This window comes from Carcharhinus amblyrhynchos, chromosome 15 (assembly GCF_965287045.1).
Source record: "Carcharhinus amblyrhynchos chromosome 15, sCarAmb.v2.hapA, whole genome shotgun sequence".
Taxonomy (NCBI): domain Eukaryota; kingdom Metazoa; phylum Chordata; class Chondrichthyes; order Carcharhiniformes; family Carcharhinidae; genus Carcharhinus; species Carcharhinus amblyrhynchos.
Window position 1 is genome coordinate 69,946,359 of NC_137338.1, and position 20,672 is coordinate 69,967,030.

Sequence of the window (20,672 nt, forward strand, 5' to 3'; positions counted from 1 at the left end):
TTAGTGACAGGGTGCATGGTGGTTAAGTTTACTTAAACTACACCTGTGGATTTTTAAAATTCATCTATGGGATGTGGGTCACTGGCTAGACCAGCATTTGTCGCCCATCCATAATTGCCCTAAAGAAGGTAGGGGTGAGCTGTTTTCTTGAACTGTTGCCGTCCATGTGGTGTAGGTAAACCTACAATGCTATTAGGGAGAGTGTTCCAGGATTTTGACCCAGTGACAGTGAAGGAATGGTGATATGTTTCCAAGTCAGGAAGGTGAGTGACTTGGACAGAAACCACCAGGTAGTTTTGTTCCCAGATATCTGCTACTCTTGTCCTTTTAGATGGTAGTGATGATGAGGTTTAGAAGGTGCTGCCTAAGGAGCCTTGGTGAATTCCTCCAGTGCATATTGTGGATGGTACACACTGCTGCCACTGCGCAAGGAGTGAATGTTTGTGGAAGGGATACCAATCAAGGAGGTTGGGTTTGGAAGGTGCTGGTTCGGTGAATTCTTGCACGTGCATCTTGTAGATGGTACACACAGCTCGGTGGTGGACAGAGTGAATGTTGGTGGATCAGGTAGCAGTCAAGTTGACAGCTTTGTTCTGGATAGTGTTGAGCTTGAGTGTTGTTGGAGCTGCACTCTTCCAGGCAAGTGCAGCATATTCTATCACACTCCTGACTTGTGGATGGTGGACAGACTTTGAGGAGTTAGGAGGCAGCAGGGTTCAGAGCCTCTGACCTGCTCGTGTAGCCACAGGCTGATTCAGTTTAGTCAATGGTTACACCCAGGATATTGATTACAGCTATGCCACTGACTGCCTCGCCATCCATCAGCTCTGAACCCCATAATGTGGGGGTGCCGGCGTTGGACTGGGGTAAACACAGTAAGAAGTCTCACCACATGAGGTTAAAGTCCAACAGGTTCATTTGGTAGCAAAAGCCACTAGTTTTCAGAGCGCTTGCTGCCCCTTCATCAACTGAGTAGGAGCGGGGCAGCCAGCGCGCCGAAAGCTGGTGGCTTTTGCTACCAAATGAGCCTGTTGGACTTTAACCTGGTGTTGTGAGGCTTCTTACTGTCTGAAGCCCACAGCCAGTCCACCTGCCCCATCAGTCACCACTTGACTGCCAGTCTCATCACACCTCACATTTCAGGCCTCCCCCTTCCTCAGTACACAGGGGCTGGGCTCAAAGCTGGAGTGTGGCTAAAGATGGGGTTCAGGGGGTGGTGAACCCAGTAATGCAGAGCAGCATCTCTCAGACCCCGCCTCTCCGCACCACCTGACCGGAAGTACCCGGGGCGGGGAGGCCGACCGGAAGTGTCTGACGCGCGGGCCCGCTGGGAATTGTAGTTTCCGGAGGGAGGACGTTTCCCACAGTACCCCGCGCTGTAGAGGCGCGCGCATGCGCGGAGCGTCTGGCTGAGGTGAGTAGTTACTGGAGGTGGGAGCCCAGGCAGAGGAAAGGAGGAAAGGGGTGGAGGGAGGGAGGAAGGAAGGAAGGAAGGAGGGAGGAGGGAGGGAGGGAGGGGGTGGTGGTGGTGGTGGTATCAGGGTGGAGGGAGGAAGGAAGGAAGGAAGGAAGGGAGGAGGTGGTGGTGGTGGTGGTGGTATCAGTATCAGGGTGGAGGGAGGAAGGAAGGAAGGAAGGGAGGAGGAGGTATCAGGGTGGAGGGAGGAAGGAAAGAGGTATCAGGGTGGAGGGAGGAGGAGGTATCAGGGTGGAGGGAGGAAGGAAGGGAGGAGGAGGTATCAGGGTGGAGGGAGGAAGGAAGGGAGGAGGAGGTATCAGGGTGGAGGGAGGAAGGAAGGGAGGAGGAGGTATCAGGGTGGAGGGAGGAAGGAAGGGAGGAGGAGGTATCAGGGTGGAGGGAGGAAGGAAGGAAGGAGGGAGGGAGGAGGAGGAGGAGGTATCAGGGTGGAGGAAGGGAGGAGGAGGAATCAGGGTGGAGGGAGGAAGGAAAGAGGTATCAGGGTGGAGGAAGGAAGGGAGGAAGGAGATATCAGGGTGGAGGGAGGAAGGAGCTATGCTCTACGGTATTTGGGTTGCTGTTGAATTTGGGAGAGGTTCTCTTCCCAGTGGCTGATCCTTTAATAACCTCCTGTCCGATCTTTCATCCATTTTCAGATCTATATTCCAAGAATTCCATCTAAATAGCAGGGCAGTTGAGGGGGGAGGAGGCAAGTGCTGGTAGATGGGATTAAGTGGGAAGTCAGGTGTTTCTCGCATGTCACAGAAGTTTCATAGAATCCTGACAGTGCAGACAGAGGCCATTCGGCCCATCAAGCATTCACTGACTGCAATCCCATCCAGGTCCTATTCCTGCAACCCACATATTTACCCTGCTAATTCCCCTGACACTTTGGGGCAATTTAGCATGGCCAATCCACCTAACCTGCGCATCTTTGGACTTTGGGAGGAAACCGGACTACCTGGAAGAAATCCATGCAGAAATGGGGAGAACGTGCAAACTCCACACAGATGGTGACCCGAGGTTGGAATTGAACTTGGTCCCAGGCGCTGTAAAGCAACAATGCTAGCCATTATGCCGCTCCTAACAATTGGTGCAGACTCGATGGGCTGAAAGGGCTCTTCGCAGTGTATGATTCTAAATCTCAGTAGGATCCTTTAATCACTCATTTACTGAAATATCAACAGTTATTCAGTCATTCGTTGTCAACCACAAGGTTTATGACCTGCCCCTCAGCCCCCACAGGACTCTGTGACGTTAGACAGTCAGGATCCCTTTCTCACTTCCCATTCTGATTTCTTTTTTCCTCTTGTATCTTGCCTCCTAGGGATGTCAGGCCCCTGTTTACAGATCATGTTTATTTACTGTTCAGTTTTAGCCCCCATTTCTGAAAGTTCTTTAATGATAGCTGTGAGAATCGCTGTTTGAAAGGTTGGGAGAGGCACTTTGAGGAGTTCTGCAATTTTGCAGCGCAGAAGGAAGTCCACTGTGGCATCCAGTTCATTTTCATCTCTGGCTCCTTCCCCGTAGCTGTGCACAGATTTCTTTCTTTAAGTATATCTAGTTCTTTTTGAAAGTTATTATTGAATCTGCTTCCACGTCCATTTCAGCCAGCATATCTTAATAACTCACTATGTTCCCTTTACGTTATTAGTTTTAATGCATGGCCACAATCAGAGATACTGTTCGCCTTGGTGCCTTGTAATAAGACATTTCTGCTGAATTAGAATAAAACAAATCACTTTCCACCCATTTAACTGCAGCCAGCAAAAGAAAGAAGATATGCACTGAACATTCTAAACTATGTGGCAAAGTTTGAGCTTTGCCCTCCCTGTTATAATCTGCCAGTCAGAAAACAACACAGGAGGCCATCGATCTGTATTTGACTAATTGATACACATATAATTCCATAAAAACTTGTACTTCTGCTTCGTATCAGTCAAAATTATGAAGGTTCAGTTTATGTAAAAATTGTCCATTAGTTGTTTGGTAGTACAGAATATGGATAGTGCTGAAAAAGGAGACATGCTAGCTTTTCATCTTACACTTGTCAGGGCAATCCACCTGCTGGGTTTGAATTTGAGGAAAGCTTGGCAGTTAACTGTTCCACGCTGCATTCTCCATGGCAACACCTCTCCAACCAGTGTCCACTTGCCAACCAATCAGCACTCTTGTCATGCAGTATATATTGTGGTTCCCTGCTACAGTTTGGTACCTACTGGCCAGCTAGCCTGAAGAGTGCAAGGTGGAAAGCTTTGACAACATGAATCTTTTTGCAGCAATACTCAAATATTAATTTATTATTATGACTGAAAGATTCTTTTGTCTACCCATATCCGATTGCCTCTACGGCCCTTTTACCTGTGTCTGTACCTGAAGTTTCACAATGTTGGTTGAAGAGAGGGGGCCTCACTCAGAATTATGTGGTCGGGAGAAAAAGGTTGAGTTCAAAAGTTTCCTTATAGCTCTGCATTTTTCTGCCCTTCAAATATCTCCAGTCTCCTGTTGAAAGTACTGATAGGTGAGCTAGCCTGATGAGTGCAAGGTGGCAAGCAAAGGTGGTATATCTCTATTAAATCTCCTTTCACCCTTCTTTACCCAAAGGAGAACAATTCCAACTGCTCCAGTCTCTCAGTCCAATAATCAGTCTCTTCTGGACCCTCTTATTAGGGTTTTCAGAACATTGTGTGTCAAACGTCTGATAATGTGCTGTTTGTGTTTAGCCCCGACTAATCATTGACTCTCTCAACTCCACCAGGTAACCCAATCCTCCTCCAACGAACTTGATGCACTGCTCAGAATATGAAACACGGACTGGACTGCTTCATTGTCAACTTCATCTGGAGGCAGAGTTATCTCAGAAGGACCTGCAGGCTGAAGCCGACATGCAGACAGGCTGCCAGGCTTTGGTCGTCGTACTTCCCCAGACTTGTGTCGAACGCTATTTATAGGCAACAGTCAGAGAGGCACTGTCACAATTATTTTAGTGAGTTACTTCAGCGGGAAGCCGTCAGGAAGTATATTGAGGCCTTGAAGGAGGAATACAAAGGAATTAGCAGCAGATTAAATAGCATCCAGCTACGTGAGGAAGATGGAAAGCCATTGAGTCGGCGTCATGTTGAGCTAGCTCCACTTGCTTCGCTGTTGGAAGAGCTGCAGTCATCAGAGAAAGACTTGTTCGAGTTGGAATCAATGTGCAACAGTAATCAACATTTCACTTTTACATTTTGCTTTGAAATCACGTGTTCTTTGTTAACCCTTGGCATTTCATGTTACCATTTAGTGACCCCTGATATGCAATTGTCTGCTGTTTAAGCAGATTCGTGAAGTGGGGGTCACTGATAAACCCTCTTGGATTTACCAATGACTATCTTCTATATATGGCCCCTGATATAGGCCCTAAGAAGAGAGTTGAGAGAAACTACGGAGCATGATGAGAAAGTGGAACTCGCTATCACGTTGAGGCGAATGGCAGAGCTGTGCTAAGAAACTAAGTGAGGGATATGCTGATAGGGTGAGATGAACTAGGGTGGGAGAAGGCTCCTGTGGAGCATAAACACTAGCATGGAGCAGATGGGCTGAATGGCCTGGTTCTGTGCTGTGATTTCTAAATTAACAGATTAACATAGGGACGTTAGTTACGGATTAGTAGCTTGAAATCCATTGCGCTCACACCCTGGGGCAGTGAATGGGAAGTTAGGACTAAACTGACAGACCCTGTGGCCATGATCTTTGTTTACTTTGAAATTGTGAGCACTAACAGTGATGCTGGCACTGGGTTCAAACACTGAAATCGTGGCCACGGTTTGGTCGAGCCTTGGTGAATCTGATAGGGATTGCCAAAATCCCCCTGACTCCATGTCCAGGTCCTGGAGTATTTTTGGCATGATTAAAATAGGGAGCTGTGTTCCCTACTGCACAGGATATTGGGATTTGATTCCAACATGTGTTTTGTGATATTTCTGCAGCTTTGCCTTCAAATCCATTAAAATATAGGCTTTAAAGATTGTGTAAAACACTGAAAAGATGCAAGTTTATAATGTTTTTGTAGGGGCCTCATCTCTTCATTGCATTTTTATACTTTTGCTTGGTATGGCTTAGGGATAACAGTACTAGGTTAAACTCCTGGCTGTGTGTAACTTTGTGGACAGATAAAGCAAAGCCCAGGAAAAACTGAGCATTTTCTACTAGTTTATTTCCCAGAATATGACCTCTGCTCTTGGATGCATTCTGCCTCCCTGTTTCCCTGTTCCCTAAAGCCCACCCCTCCACCATCAGTACCAGAGGCTTCAGCCTATTGGCTTTTGAGATGATGCAGTTTGGATGTTTGCATGATGCATGTAGGAATTATACAGTAAATGGAGTATTGACAGGCAGAGAGATTTGGGCGTACATGTCCATCAATCACTGAAAGTGGCAACGCAGGTGGTCAAGAAGACTGACACCATGCTTGCTTTCATTGGTCGGGACATTGAATATAAAAATTGGCAGGTCGTGCTGCAGCTGTACAGAACCTTAGTTAGGCCTCATTTGGAATATTGTGTACAATTCTGATCGCCAACTACTGGAAGGCTGTAGATGCTTTGGAGAGGGTACAGAAGAGGTTTACCAGGATGTTGGCTGGTCTGGAGAGTATTAACTGTGAGGAGAGGTTGGATAAACTTGATTTGTTCTTACTGGTACAACAGAGGTTGAGGGGTGACCTGATAGAGCTTTACAAGATTGAGTTACATGGACGGACTCAGATGCTCTTTCCTGGGGTAGAAGAGTCAAATACTAGGGGACATAGGTTTAAGGTGCATGGGGAACAGTTTAGAGGAGATGTACGAGGCAAGTTTTTTTACACAGAGGGTGGTGAATGTCTGGAATACGCTGCCCAGGGAGGTGGTGGGAGCAGATAGTGGCATTTAAGGGGCAATTAGATGAATACGTGAATAGGATGGGAGTGGAAGGATATGGACTCCGTAAGTGCATCTGGTTTTAGTTTAGGCAGGCATCATGATCGGCGTGGGCTTGGAGGGCTGAAGGGCCTGTTCCTGTGTTGTACTGTTCTTTGTTGTTCTTTTCTCCCAGGCACTCCCCCCCCGAAGCTCTCTATCTTTATTACCTCTCTCCATTGTTTAAAAGTATCCTCCTGACTTTGCTTTTTTTCAGCCATGCTTGTGCTCATTTGCCCTGCCTTTCCCACTTGTGCTCAGTGTCCTTTTTGCCCCGGGAACTCTTGCGGTCTTTACCTCATTGAAGTACAGCACAGGAACAGGCTCTTTGGTCCTCCAAGCCTGTGCTGATCATGACCCCTGCCTAAACTAAAACCGTAGGCACTTACAGAGCAACCAGACTAACTGCCAACGGGTCAAAGTTGTAAAGTAACAGTGAGCTTAGATTGTATCAAGGTCTTTAAGGGTTTGGCAAGAGTGGCAAAAAGGAAATGTTTTAAATGTTTTGTTGTGAAGTCCAAAACCAGCTGGATATAAATATGGGGTATAAGTATAAAGTAGTCACCAATAAATCCAACAGCAAATCAGGAGAAACTTCTTGATCCAGAGAGTGGTGAGAACGTAGAACATGTTACCATGGGGAGTAAGTTTTTTTCCCCTTTATTCTCTCATGTGGACATCGCTGGCAAGGACAGCATTTTATGCCCATCCCTAACTGCCCGTGAACCATGTTGAGAGTCAAATCTGTGGGTCTGGAGTTGCATGTAGGCAAAAGCAGGTAAAGGTGGCAGATTTCCTTCCCTTAAGAGCGCTGGTGAACCAGATGGGTTTTTAGGGCAACCAATGGTAGCTTCATGATCACCATTACTGAGACAATCTTTCAATTTCAGAATTATTAATTGAATTTAAATTCCATTAAATGCCCTGGTGGGATTTGAACCTGTGTCCCTAAAGCATTGCCCTGAGCCTCTGGATCAACTCAGTGACATTACCACTACACCACCAGCTCCCCGTATTAAGGTGAAACAGTGTCAGTTTATTTAGAGAGAGGCTAGATCAGTACAAGAATGATAAAGGACTGGACTGATGATGGAAGATGGGGATAAGAAAGGGAGAAATTTCATGGGAAACTTAGGCAGTGATATGACTAATAGACATCTTTTTGTGCTGTCAAATTTGATGTGAAAGCTAAGAATGGCGATGATATGTGGAATCAAGTGAAGCTGAAGTAAGTGTAATTGAAGTGCCGTTTGGTAGATTCCAATTACAAACAAGTTGGAAGGGTTTAAAATACACTTTAGATTCCAATGCTGACTACTTGATGCTTAACTTAACATTACCTACTTGTGTGCTGACCAGAACAATTATAAACACTATAAAGAATCTGAAATTAAACCAACAAGATATTTTAATTTCATTCCTGTTTGTAAACCTTTCTTTGTTTCTATGTTTTTGACCTACCTGCTTTTAGATCTGAAGGCCAGAGATGACCGGGAGCTGATAGCGTTGGTTCTTGAAGAACGGCAGCAGCTCCAAAAGAGCATTACAGTTTTACAGGGAAAAGTGAGTGTAACTGTGCATGTCGAAAATTCCTCATAAAGAACTACAAATAATTTATCAGACTATCCAGCATCCGGTACTGGATGAGCAGAACTGTCCTCCCAACCAAAGATTGTTGACCCCTTGGCACACACTCCCTCCCCCCTCAGCGTGCGTGCTCCCTCTCTCTGGGTTCGCACTTTCTAACAATTAACAGGTAAGAAACAAGTCTCATACAAACAATTATCTATTTAAAAATATTTTAACAAACTCATAAATTTTCATTGCCAAGTCAATGAAAATATTTGATTGGTACAGCAACTTGTCAAATCGTACCTTGCTGTACTCACTGGTATTTCAAAGCTTCATTATATTGGTTCCAGTGCTTAGCACAAGCTCAGTAGGAATCAGGAGATAATCAGTGAGAGTTACTCACATTGTAAATCCTTGTATGGCTCTTTCTTGTGTATGTGTGTTCCCCTCCTCTCGCATGACAAGCAGCCATTCATTGGGTATTTTGGATCACATTGTGTGGTCATTCAGTAAGGGTCACGTCACTACTCTGTACAGGTTAAAGGAGATCATCTGATTTTCACCTCCTGTCAAAGTCTTCGATTCTCTGCAAGAACTGAAATAATTGTTCAAATTCAGAGCAGCTTGACAGCTGGATGAAGAGTTGCCAGGGGCCAGATGAGGCCTGCTGGCTGCAGTTTGCCCAGCCCTGGCCTAAAAAGTCACAATCGTAATGCCTTGTGGACAGCAGCTCAGGATCACTGACTATTATAGAACTCAAACCGTTGTCATCTCAGAATCTCTTTCCCTGTCCTTGTGTGTTCATATTTGATTAATAGTGAGCATATTGCAGTGAAGTCTGTTGGCTGGAGGTTGAACGGGTAGTGTACTGACTGAAGTACAATTTTTAAGGAACGTTTCTGGAAGTATCTTTCTGCAAACAAGAAACTGCATGTCAGCAATGTTTTTAGCGATGTGTAGTTTAAATTACTTCTTTTTCTGTATCTTCAGCTGCTTCAGACTCTGATCCAAAAGGAGGAACATGATGATAGCAACGTGATTCTTGAGGTGACTGCCGGAAGAACAACAGGAGGTGAGAATTTACACAAGACAGAATCGCCATTTAATATGTTGCCTGAGCGCAATAATTCTGTGCTCCGTGTGATCAGGATTTATGTCTTAAGGCACAAGGAAGTGTCAATACTGTGCTAGCAATTAGGGTACAACCAGTAGAGTTCAACACTCCTGCAAGGAGATACTGGCAAGTTCGCTCTAACCAATCTTCTATGGAGTATAGATCAGGCTTGGACACTGCTACAGTGGCACGTACAGCAAATAACCTGTCAACATTCACTGATCAGTGACACCTCCATATAATGTTCACGAGGCATCATAGTAGAGAGTGAATAGTACCAGTAGAATAATCCAACTGTGAATATCCAGTACCTACAATATTATCCAGCTGTGAATATCCAGTACCTACAATATTATCCAGCTGTGAATATCCAGTACCTACAATATTATCCAGCTGTGAATATCCAGTACCTACAATATTATCCAGCTGTGAATATCCAGTACCTACAATATTATCAAAGAACAAAGAACAACACAGCACGGGAAACAGGCCCTTCGGCCCAACGAGCCCACGCCGCCGTCCCATTGTCTCAGTGACCTATTCATGATTTTAGTCTACGCCTAATGTGCGAGGATCAGGGAGGTCCAATATAGGGACAATTTGTTACCCAATCAATCAGCCTAAAAGCACATCTTTAGGATGTGGGAGGAAACCGGAGCACCCGGAGGAAACCCACGCAACCACGGGGAGAACGTGCAAACTCCCACAGACACAGGCCCAAATCCATGTGTCCGCACAGCAACAGAGATAGTCTCTGAGCTGTCATGTTGCTCTCGAGATGGTCCAGTTTAAGCACACTAACGACATGAAGCAATAGGCAACTCCCGAAGCAACGTCCAAGAGCAGCCCACTACAACCTGCCGCATGCATGCCCCTTGCTGGTCAACAAGGTGGACTTAAATGCCTGTGGAGACAAAAAATTCATTATTAAACAGGCAAAGACTGTAACATCCCTGAGGCAAAAACGTAATCCCAAGCCTACAATGTTTAGTAAGGCCTGCTATATCCCCCTATATGTAGACCGCTCATGTGGCTGTCTAAGTGACTCTTAAACAACCCTAGCGTGCCTGCTTCCACCACCTTACTCGGCAGTGCATTCCACACCCCCACTACCCTTTGCGTGAAAAACTGCCCTCTAATATTTGTCTTATACCTAGTCCCCCTCACCCTACGCCCGTGACCCCTCGTTCTATCCATTTCTAATAGCGGAAAAAGCTTACCACCATTTACTCTATCTATCCCCTTCATAATCTTATAAACCTCTATTAGATCCCCCCTCAGCCGACGTCTCTCAAGGGAAAACAGCCCAAGTTCGTTCAATCTTTCCTCGTAAGACAGCCCTTCCATACCAGGCAGCATCCTGGTAAATCTCCTCTGTACTCTCTCCAGGATCTCTACATCCTTCCGGTAGTACGGCGACCAGAACTGGACGCAGTACTCCAAGTGAGGCCTAACCAACGTTCTATACAACTGCAACATCAGACTCCTACTCTTATATTCTATACCCCTTCCTATGAAGGCTAACATACCATACGCTTTCCTCATCACATTCTGCACCTGCACCGACACCTTCAGGGACTTGTGCACTTGCACCCCCAGGTCTCTCTGCGTATCTATACTCCGGATAATTCTACCTTTTATCGTATAACTCCCCTCCACATTATTCCGGCCAAAGTGCATCACCTCGCATTTCTCCGGATTAAATTCCATTTGCCATCTATCTGCCCAATCTACCAGCCTGTCTATGTCCTGTTGCATTGCCAGGCACTGCTCCTCAGTACCCGCCAATCCAACCATCTTAGTGTCATCAGCAAATTTGCTGATCACACCACCTACCCCCTCTTCCAAGTCATTAATATATACCACAAATAGAAGAGGTCCTAGTACCGAGCCCTGCGGCACACCACTGGTGACAGACCTCCAATTGGAAAAGGAGCCTTCTACTACTACCCACTGTCTCCTCCTCCCAAGCCAGTTCTCCACCCATCTACATACCTGGCCTTGTATCCCATGAGCCTTCACCTTTTCTATCAGCCTACCATGAGGGACCTTGTCAAACGCCTTACTGAAATCCATATAGACGACATCAACGGCTTGTCCTTCGTCAACCGTTTTTGTCACCTCTTCAAAAAATTCCACTAGATTCGTAAGGCACGACCTCCCTGTAACGAAGCCATGCTGCGTATCCCTGATCAGATTGCAGCGCTCCAGATGTTCATACATCCTATCCTTGAGGATCCTCTCCATTAGCTTGCCTATAACTGAAGTCAAGCTCACCGGCCTATAATTCCCTGGGTTATCCCTCTGACCCTTTTTAAACAACGGTACTACATTTGCAATCCGCCAATCCTCTGGGACCTCACCTGTGTCCAAAGAAGAGACAAAGATTTGCATCAGAGGCCCAGCAATTTCATCCCTCACCTCCCTTAGCAGCCTGGGATAGATGCCATCAGGCCCCGGAGATTTATCCGTCTTTATACTGTCTAAAAGTCCCAACACCTCTTCCCTCGTGATGACTATTTCCCTCAATGGATCCTCAAACTCCTCAAGCACAGCACCAGACATCAGGCCCCTCTCCAGCTGTGAATATCCAGTACCTACAATATTATCCAGCTGTGAATATCCATACCTACAATATTATCCAACTGTGAATATCCAGTCCCTACAATATTATCCAGCTGTGAATATCCAGTCCCTATAGTATTATCCAGCTGTTTTATATTGTGCGAAGGGGTTGTTCTTTCTCAACATATACTGAAGGACTGGGAAGGTGACAATCCATGAACAACTTCTTTTCAAGTCAGAGAATTATAACTTTCTTTGGAGTTGTCCATTTTTCAAGGGTCAAGTCTACATTTTGAGAGGAAGTAGACAATTTTTCTGGAATTAGTTCTTAATCAGCGTGATCGCGTCTTAGAATTGTTGACTTTGAGATTGTGTAGGGGATTTGACCATTAAATGCTGCAGCACTCGAGCTAGTGTGGGCTTCAGTTCACTGCTCTCTGACCAGTATTATCACTGCTACATACAACTAAACTATTGGATTATTTATGCAGTTTGAGACAGCCATTTGACCCATCATGTGTGCTAGCTCATTGCAGAAGGGGCATTGGATTGTAGTGGTTATGTGATTGGAATAGAGGTTCGGAGAATATGAATTTAATTACACCAGGGCAGTTGGAGAATTTCTGTTTTGTTTCAGAAAAACTGGTATCAGTAAAAATGACCACAAAGTTGTTGAACTGGCTCACTCTGTTTTATGGAAGGAGGCTTTCTGTTCTTACCAGGTCTGCCTTACGTGGGACTCTAGTCCCACACCAACACTGCTGACTCTAAACTACCCTCTTAAATAGATTAGCAAACCAGTCAGTTACATCAACCCACCTAAGCTACACCAGTTAAGAAAACCTCTCGGAGCTACTGGACATGGGCAGATGTTGAAAAGAATGAATGACAAAGCCAGCATTTGTTGCCCAGTCCTAATTTCCTTCTGTCATTTGAGAGGGAAATTAAAAGTCAACCACACGAGTCTGGAGTCACATGTAGGCCAAACCAGGTAAGGACGCAAAATTTCCTTCCATAAGGGACATTTCCGAACCAGATGGGTTTTTTACAACAGCAGTTGTCAGGATCACCATTCCGTGGTGGATTTGAACCTTTAATACCTCTGGCATTATCACTGCATTATCATCTCTCCTCTTCATAAGTACAGTTTCCCATCCCTGTTGAATCTGTGTTCTACACTGTCCCTGGCTTTAGTATTCTTTATATAAAGGAAGGGCCAAAATTGTGGCCTAACTAAGAATCTGTACAGATTTATCAATATTTATCATTGTACGTCCTTATTTGTAAGACACAAAATTCCATTGACTGTTTAATAGTTTTATATCGGTGCATTTGAGGCATCAGGGAATTCTGTATTAAGCCCCAATAATCATTTGCAAATTATTTGTCCTCTCACTGGATATATATTTCCATGTTTCATTTTCTCCCATAACGGCTTCTTCTCCTTACCTAAACACTCTGTTTATGGAGGATTTGATTGTTTACTGTTGATTCCTGGAGCTAGATAATCAGTCCTCCAGTACCAGCCAGTTAAGCAATTTCATTGAAAGGCAAATGCTGTGAGGTCTTTCCCTGGCTATGTATGTGATCACTGCTGAACTGTTGCTAAACTCTACCTATCAAAAGGTCTCAGATTTGATTCCAGCTCTGTGCTTCACTCATGGCAGCAGCTGCAGTGCTAGTTACCCTCACCAGTTCTAGTTTCCCAGACTTGCTTTCTTCCAGTGAGCTGTGCTGGGAGGTGCGGTTATAATTTTCTGATACAAGTGGAGTAGGTTTGGATATGACAACCTCTAGCTCAGTAGTAAACCACCTATTTCTTATCAAGACTGCTGTTCGGTGAATGCTTAAGGGCATTTGTTATGTATGGCCAACAGAGAAGGCAAGGAAAGCAGAGAAAAAGACCTTTTCAGCTTCTCTCAACCAAATTGTATTGATTTTTGGTTTCATTGTTGTTCCAGGTGACATCTGCCAGCAGTTTACGAGGGAGGTTTTTGATATGTATGAACGTTACGCTGACTACAAAGACTGGAACTTTGAAATACTGAACTATACACCTACTGACTGTGGTAATGGGATTTAATTTCAGCACGGAGACAAAGCTACCAAACCCTCCAGGCCTGCATCTTGTAAACATTGCCAGCTCCATCTCTAAATCAGAGCAAGCACATGCAAAAAGGCTGTGCAAAGAGATAATATTCTCCCATATTTTGCGTGGCACGGTGGCGGAGTGGTTAACACTGCTGCCTCACAGCACTAGGGACCTGGGTTCAATTCCAGCCTGTGTGGAGTTTACATGGTCTCCCTGTGCGTGTGTGGGTTTCCTCCGGGTGCTCCGGTTTCCTCCCACGGTCCAGAGATGTGTAGGTTAGGTTGATTGATTATGCTAAATGCTTCCTTAGTGTCAAGGAAATTAGCAGGGTAAATACGTAGGGTTACAGGGATAGGGTGTGGGTGGGATTGTTGTTGGTGCAGACTCGGTGGGCTGAATGGACTCCTGTCGGGACTCTATGATATTCTCCAGTATTTCAGAAAGACCATGTAATTGAAGATGTAAGCAGGAACAAGTATGGTTCAAACAGGATTGGGAGATAGCATTAGAGTCAGAAAAACAGTAATGTCAAATTAATATCTAAATTAGGTTATATACATGTATGTAAATACAAGAAGTGTGGTAAGTGAGGTTGGTGAGCTACAGGCTTAAATAGCCTCATGGAAATATTAAGTTGTAGCAGTGATAAGGACCTAGCTTAAAAAAAGGGCAGAACAAGGTGCTGAGTATTCCCAAATATATGGCGTGCAGAAAAAATAAAGGATACAAGGAGAGGTGACAGTATTGTTTAAGGAGAATAAAACGGGGAGAAAAAGGATATTCTGGAAAATTGAAGTATTGAAGTTGATGGAATAATAGGGACAATGGCAATATGGTTATGGAATTGGCTGAGTGACACAAAACAAAGAATAATGGTAAGAATGATTGTTTTTCAGATTGGAGAAAGATGTATAGTGAAGTTGCTCAGGGTTAATTTTAGAACCTCTGCTTCTGTTTACATATGAATGACTAGGATTTCGGTGTACAAAGCACAATTTCAAAATGTGCAGATAACACAAAGCTTAGAAGTATGGTCAACTATGAGCAGGATAGTGATAGACTTCGAGAGGACTGACAGGTTGGGTGGATGGATGGGGACATGATAGATAAAATTAAATTCAGAGAAGTGTGAAATGATGCGCATTGGTGGAGAAATCAAAAAGAGGCAATAAAAACAAAAGGGTACAATTATAAATGTGCTTTTGGAACAGAGTGACCTGGGGATATATATGCATAAATTGTTGAAGGTGGCAGGGCAAGTTGTGAAACTGGCTATAAAGGCATCCGTGATCATGGGCTTTATAAATAGAAGCATAGAGTACAAAAACAAGGAAGTTATGGACCTTTATAAAACGCTAGGCCTCAACTGTAGTACTATTTCCAATTCTGGGCACCACATTTTAGGAAGAATGTGAAGGCTTCAGAGAAGGTACAGAAAAGATTTAGAGAAGAGAAAACTGAGAGGAGATTTGATGGAGGTGTTTAAAACCATGAGGGGTATGGACAGAGTAGATGGAGAAACTGTTCCCATTGGTGGAAGGATCGAGAACCAGAAGACATACGTTTAAGATGATTGGCAAAAGAACCAAAAACAATATGAGAAGAAACTTATTTTGCATAGTGAACGGTTAGGATCTGGAATGCGCTGTCTGAGATGGTGGTGCAGGGAGATTCATCCATGGCTTTCTAATGGGAATTGGATCGTAATTTGAAGAGAACAAAAGATTGCAGGACTACAGGGAACAGGCCTGTGAAACAGAACTAACTAACCACCTCTCACAGAGAACCAGCAGTAATTTGATGGGCCAAATGGTTGCCTTCTGTACTGTAGCCATTTTATGATTCACTGGTAGTTTGAATGTATTTCTTGTAACCTGCTGTCTCCCAAGGTGGTTGCTGAATTATTTTGTTAACACAATAGGACAAGAGGGTCAGTGGGAATCATGAAAGAGAGATTAAGGAAAAAGGGTTAAAAGGAATCATCCAGCTGGGAAAACACAACCAGCCCGAAATTGGAGAGAATTAGAAAGCGTGGGATTGGTAGACTTGGTGAGAAAGATCTACCTATGGCTTATTAAGGAGTTTAAGGATATATAGATTAAAAGAATAAGCTCACCAGCAAAGAACCACCAAAAAGTTGATAGAAAGAAAAAAAGTAATATGATGGTGAACTAAATAAGAATATACCTTTTACAAGTACATTAAAAGGAAGAGAGTAGCTAAAGTAAATATTGATCTTCCCCCAATTCCAGGTTTGAATGGAGTGTGGAACTGTTTTTGTTGCTCCACATCCTGGACTGTTGGTGGATTCCTTTTAAAGAGCTCCTTTTATTTTGTGTTTTTTTTTCTGTAAGGAGGATTACATCATGCATCAGCGTGTATTTCAGGGGAGAGTGTATATCGCTTTTTAAAATATGAAGGTGGAACCCACAGAGTTCAGAGGATTCCTGAAGTAGGCCTTTCATCGCGAATGCAACGCATCCATACTGGCACCATGACAGTCATTGTCCTTCCCCAAATAGATGAGGTGAGGTCATCAATAAATATTTATTACTGGAGTGTTCTCGATGATTTATTCATTGCATTTAAATTACTGGGCACTTCAGAACATGCTGGTGTTAGAAAGTGGGTTTGAGAGTACTTTGTAACTAGGTAACTAGTCATTTCAAAACGCACAGCTAATGCTCTGCTTTAACCCACTCTCTGTTTCAGGTAGATATCAAAGTAGATCTCAACGATTTAAGAATTGATACCTTTCGAGCCAAAGGAGCTGGGGGACAGCATGTAAATACAACAGACAGCGCAGTGAGAATTGTTCACATCCCAACAAGTGAGTAACTGTCCACTTTTCCTGTGGTGCCAATCTGAGGAACAAACTGCATCAATATTACTGCCACTGGTACCATCTACTATCGGAATTTCTGGACCAATTTCCCACAGAAAGAGTACATTTGAGAAGTATGTTTAAGTTCAAGTGGATGTAGGCATTGAAGAGATGTACTAAAGCTAGGAAATCAGTGTGTGGCATGTTAATAGTTCATGTTTAGATTCCCTACGAGGCCATTCAGGCCATTGACTCTGCATCAGGTCTCTCAAAGAGTATCTTACACTGGCACACCTTGGAAACCTACACCTCGGATGTTAAATTTCAGTTGGTTCTCACCGGCACTGGGGAAGCCTGATTTAAATATGTTAGTGAGGTACCCGATCAAGTGCAGGTCCAGTGGAAGAAGAGCAGAGTTCCAGCTCTCCTGCCTATTGGGGGGTAAGGAAGGTTAGTATTGCGGCTGTTAATCGAGCATGGTTCACATTCATTTGACAAGAGCACTCTCTCCATTCAGCAAGCCAAGGAAGAGGGAACTGGCTTTATTGACAGGTCAATGAATCAGTCATTAAGTGGAGCAGAAGATGAGAAATTCAGTCAGCCACCCAAATTTGATTTACTTATATGTGTTACCCTGTTCTCTCTTTGTGGTTTGCAAGATGAGCTGTAAACCGATTTAACTTATACCAAGTATTATCTCATTAAAATGTTTGTCTGCCGATTGTCAAATTGGACTTGGACGAACAGAGGACACTCTGGCTGGCTCCTGTTACAAAGGGATCCTGTGGTTAGAGGTTGGGTAGTCCATAGAATCCCTATAGTGCAAAAAGAGGCCATTCAGCCCATTGAATCTACACTGACCCTCTGAAAAAGCACTCTACGCACGCCCACTACCTCATCCTACCCTGCATATTTGCTCATTGATCATGGCCAATCCACCTAATTACACATCTTCGGACACTAACGAGTAATTTAGCCTAGCCAATCCACCCAACCTGCACATCTTTTGAGCTGTGGGAATAAACTGGAGCTCCTGGAGGAAATCCACGCAGACATGGGGAAAACATGCAAACTCCACACAGTCACCTTAGGGTGGAATTGAACCCAGATCCCTGGCATTGTCAGACAGCAGTGCCATGGGCACATTATCGAATATACAAAGATCACCTACAGGACTACCTATATCACAAAAGAGAAAGGGTAACTAAGGCAGATCTGAAATTTCTAACTCTTGTTTTGGTGATGGTGACCAGATTGTCATTAATGCAGTCTAACCTTCCTAGGTTTAACTGTAGAATGCCAACAACACCGTTCACAGTTAGAGAACAGAAAGCTGGCCATGCACATGTTGAAAACAAAACTGTACCAGCAGATGGCAGAGAAAGATCTGGATCAGAGACAGAGTACCCGGAAACAGCAGGTAAATTCACAGAGTAACTTTCAATCTCATTTCATAAACTGGTTAGTGGAGGTTGTGGATTTGACCAGAATTCATCCTTTCCTGAAATCTGGCACTTTGGATTCGCTGGAATATTGCTCTATCACGTATCTGACCCTTTTCTCCATTGTGCTGTTTGAGACTGCAAAACATGAGTGGCTAAAGGCATGGGCTCTTACTGTGGTCAAAAGCAAAATATTACGGATGCTAGGTAAATTCAGCAGTTCTGATGGTATCTGTGCAGAGAGAAAAAGACTTAATGTTTCCAGTCCAATATGACCCTTCCACAGAACTGAAAAGGGATAGAAATGTGATGAACTGGGAGGGCGGTGGGGAGTGCTGGGGCAGAGTGGGAAGTCAGTGAGGGGTCAGAGTTAAGGAGAGATTGTTAAAGATGTCATGGACGTGCGACAAAAGGGCTGAAGAGCGTTAATAATGGCAAAGATAGGATAGCGGAATGTGTTAATAGGAGAAGAGGTCGGTGCTCAGTGGGAGCAGACAGTGGACATGTGGGGGAGGGGTCGGTGGGATAGTGTTAGAACAGGGAAACCAAATAATAGAAAACAAAAGGGGAAGTCAAGATGGAGGGGAACATTCAGTCTGAAGTTGTTGAAGTTAATGTTGAGTCCAGAAGGCAGCAACAATCGGAAAATGAGGTGCTGTTCTTCCAGTTGGTGTTGAGCTTCACTGGGACATTTCAGCAGGCCAAGGACAGACGTGTGGACATGAGAGCAAAATGCTGGGTTAAACTGACAAGTAGGGCAGCATGATGACACAGTGGTTAGCTCTGCTGTTTCTCATCGCCAGGGACTCTCGTTCAATTGCCAGCTTGGGTCACTGTGTGTACTCTGTGTGTTTCCCCGTGTCTGCATGGAGAAATGTCTCCCACAGTCCAGAAGACATGCTGGTTTGGTGCATTGGCTATGCTAAATTCTCTGTGTACCCAATTGTGGCAATTAAGGGATTTTCACAGTAACTTCATTGTAGTGTTACTGTAAGCCTACTCATGACACTAATAAATAAAGACCGGAAGATTGGGGTTATGCTTGCAGACAGAGTTACCCAGTCTGCGTTTAGTCTCCCCAGTTTAGAGGAGATTACATTGGGAGCAGTGACTACAGTAGACTAAACTGAAGGAAGTACAAGTGAAACGCTGCTTCACCTGAAAGGTGTGTTTGGGACCTCTGGTCACTGGTTCTGCTGTGATTTGTTGTATCGATGAAATATCTGAAGGCTGCCCCCCGCCCCCCACCCCCCAAGAGTCAATTGTACATGTCCACATCCCTCATAGCTCACCATAGGTATTCTGGGGGCTTGGTGAATGCACACAGATCTGGTGAAACTGCCCAGCAAGCTCCCTCTCCATCCACCCTGCAAGGAATTCTGAAGCTTTAGCTTTGACATTATATGTTCAAATAATGGATAAATGAATAATCCTCACACATTTTACTCAGGTGTTTTAACATTCCATTTCAGAATAAAAGTTTTTATTAAATGATATATACTTGGGAGGAGATTCATTTGAACTTTGCTTCCACTAGGTTGGGACAAGAGCACAGTCGGACAGAATTCGTACCTATAACTTCACTCAGGACAGGGTTACAGATCACCGGATTAACTACGTTCTGAGGGATATTAAGGTGAGGGATATCATCAAGGCTTATTTACAGCTGGGGATGAAAACAGGTTGGAGAGAAGATTTGATAGAGGAGACTGGGTAGAATAAATAGGGAGAAACAGTTCCACCTTGTAAAAAGATCAAGAACGAGAGGGCACAGATTTAAAGTAATTGGCAAAAGAAGCAAAAGCAAAACAACGACCACTCTGTGTGAAATTTTTTTTTTTAAAGGTCCGCTTGTATGTGTGGTGGGGGCAGGTTCAATTGAGGTATTCATGGGGGAGTTAGCTGATTATTTGAAAAGAAATATTTTCCAGGGGAAAGACTCAGCGAAATGATGATTTGGAGAGCTGGTGCAAACACGATGGGTTGAACTGTAAGGATTGTGAACTCTGCGCTGTAAGGATTCTGGAATTCAGTGAAGTGACCAGCTTTGAGTTCTGTTGCCTGCAGCTAGATGATAGGGAACTGCAACTAGTGCAGTAAGCAGACTGTACAATCTGCTGTTTTGGTGGAGGTCTACAAACCATTCAAATGAATTATAAAAAGTGACATTTTGGCAGATTAGATTGTCAGCCCAATTTACAGTTAGTGAAATTGGCCAGCTGTTTTCAAGCAGCCACATCTGGTCCTTTGGCTTACAGTTCTGTTCTGTTCCAGGAGCTTCTGTGCGGTGGGAAACAACTGGATGAACTGATTAATAAGCTTCAGGAGTCAGCAGAAAAGGAAGCTCTCCTGGAACTTATAGAAAGGAGCAATAAAGGAATCACAGAGGGGAGTTAAAGCTAAAAATCATCAAAGCCTGAAGTATTCAAAACAAAAAGTGTAAACTGATCATACCTAGATTCACTACGAGCAGCCATTTCATATTAACACTCAAGTACCAGCTACTGTAAAATTTCCAGAGAAATGATTGAAAGGTGTATCATTTTGTGGCAGCACGTTTGACATTAAATCTGTCTGATTATTTTTGACAAGTTGCTGCTCATTTGCACCACGGTGCACTAGCAGTTTTTCGGAGAAAGAGAGAGGGTGATTTACAAACTGCCTCAG

At 44.1% G+C, this 20,672-nt stretch overlaps 1 protein-coding gene across 3 annotated transcripts; it reads left to right on the forward strand.

Moving 5' to 3' along the window:
• Positions 1–1,373: 1,373 nt before the first annotated feature.
• mtrf1 (mitochondrial translational release factor 1) lies at positions 1,374–20,672 on the forward strand. 3 transcript variants are annotated; one of them, XM_080204156.1, is made up of 10 exons: positions 1,374–1,414; positions 4,218–4,661; positions 7,868–7,959; positions 8,959–9,040; positions 13,609–13,716; positions 16,094–16,266; positions 16,452–16,569; positions 17,847–17,983; positions 19,543–19,641; positions 20,280–20,672. In XM_080204156.1, exons 2-10 carry the CDS (start codon positions 4,262–4,264, stop codon positions 20,400–20,402), a joined length of 1,332 nt encoding a protein of 443 aa, XP_080060282.1. In that variant the 5' UTR covers positions 1,374–1,414; positions 4,218–4,261; the 3' UTR covers positions 20,403–20,672. The 3 variants fall into 3 exon arrangements, with proteins under 3 accessions (XP_080060282.1, XP_080060284.1, XP_080060283.1); XM_080204158.1 differs by having other exon boundaries at positions 16,097–16,266; XM_080204157.1 differs by lacking the exon at positions 1,374–1,414 and adding an exon at positions 2,022–2,482.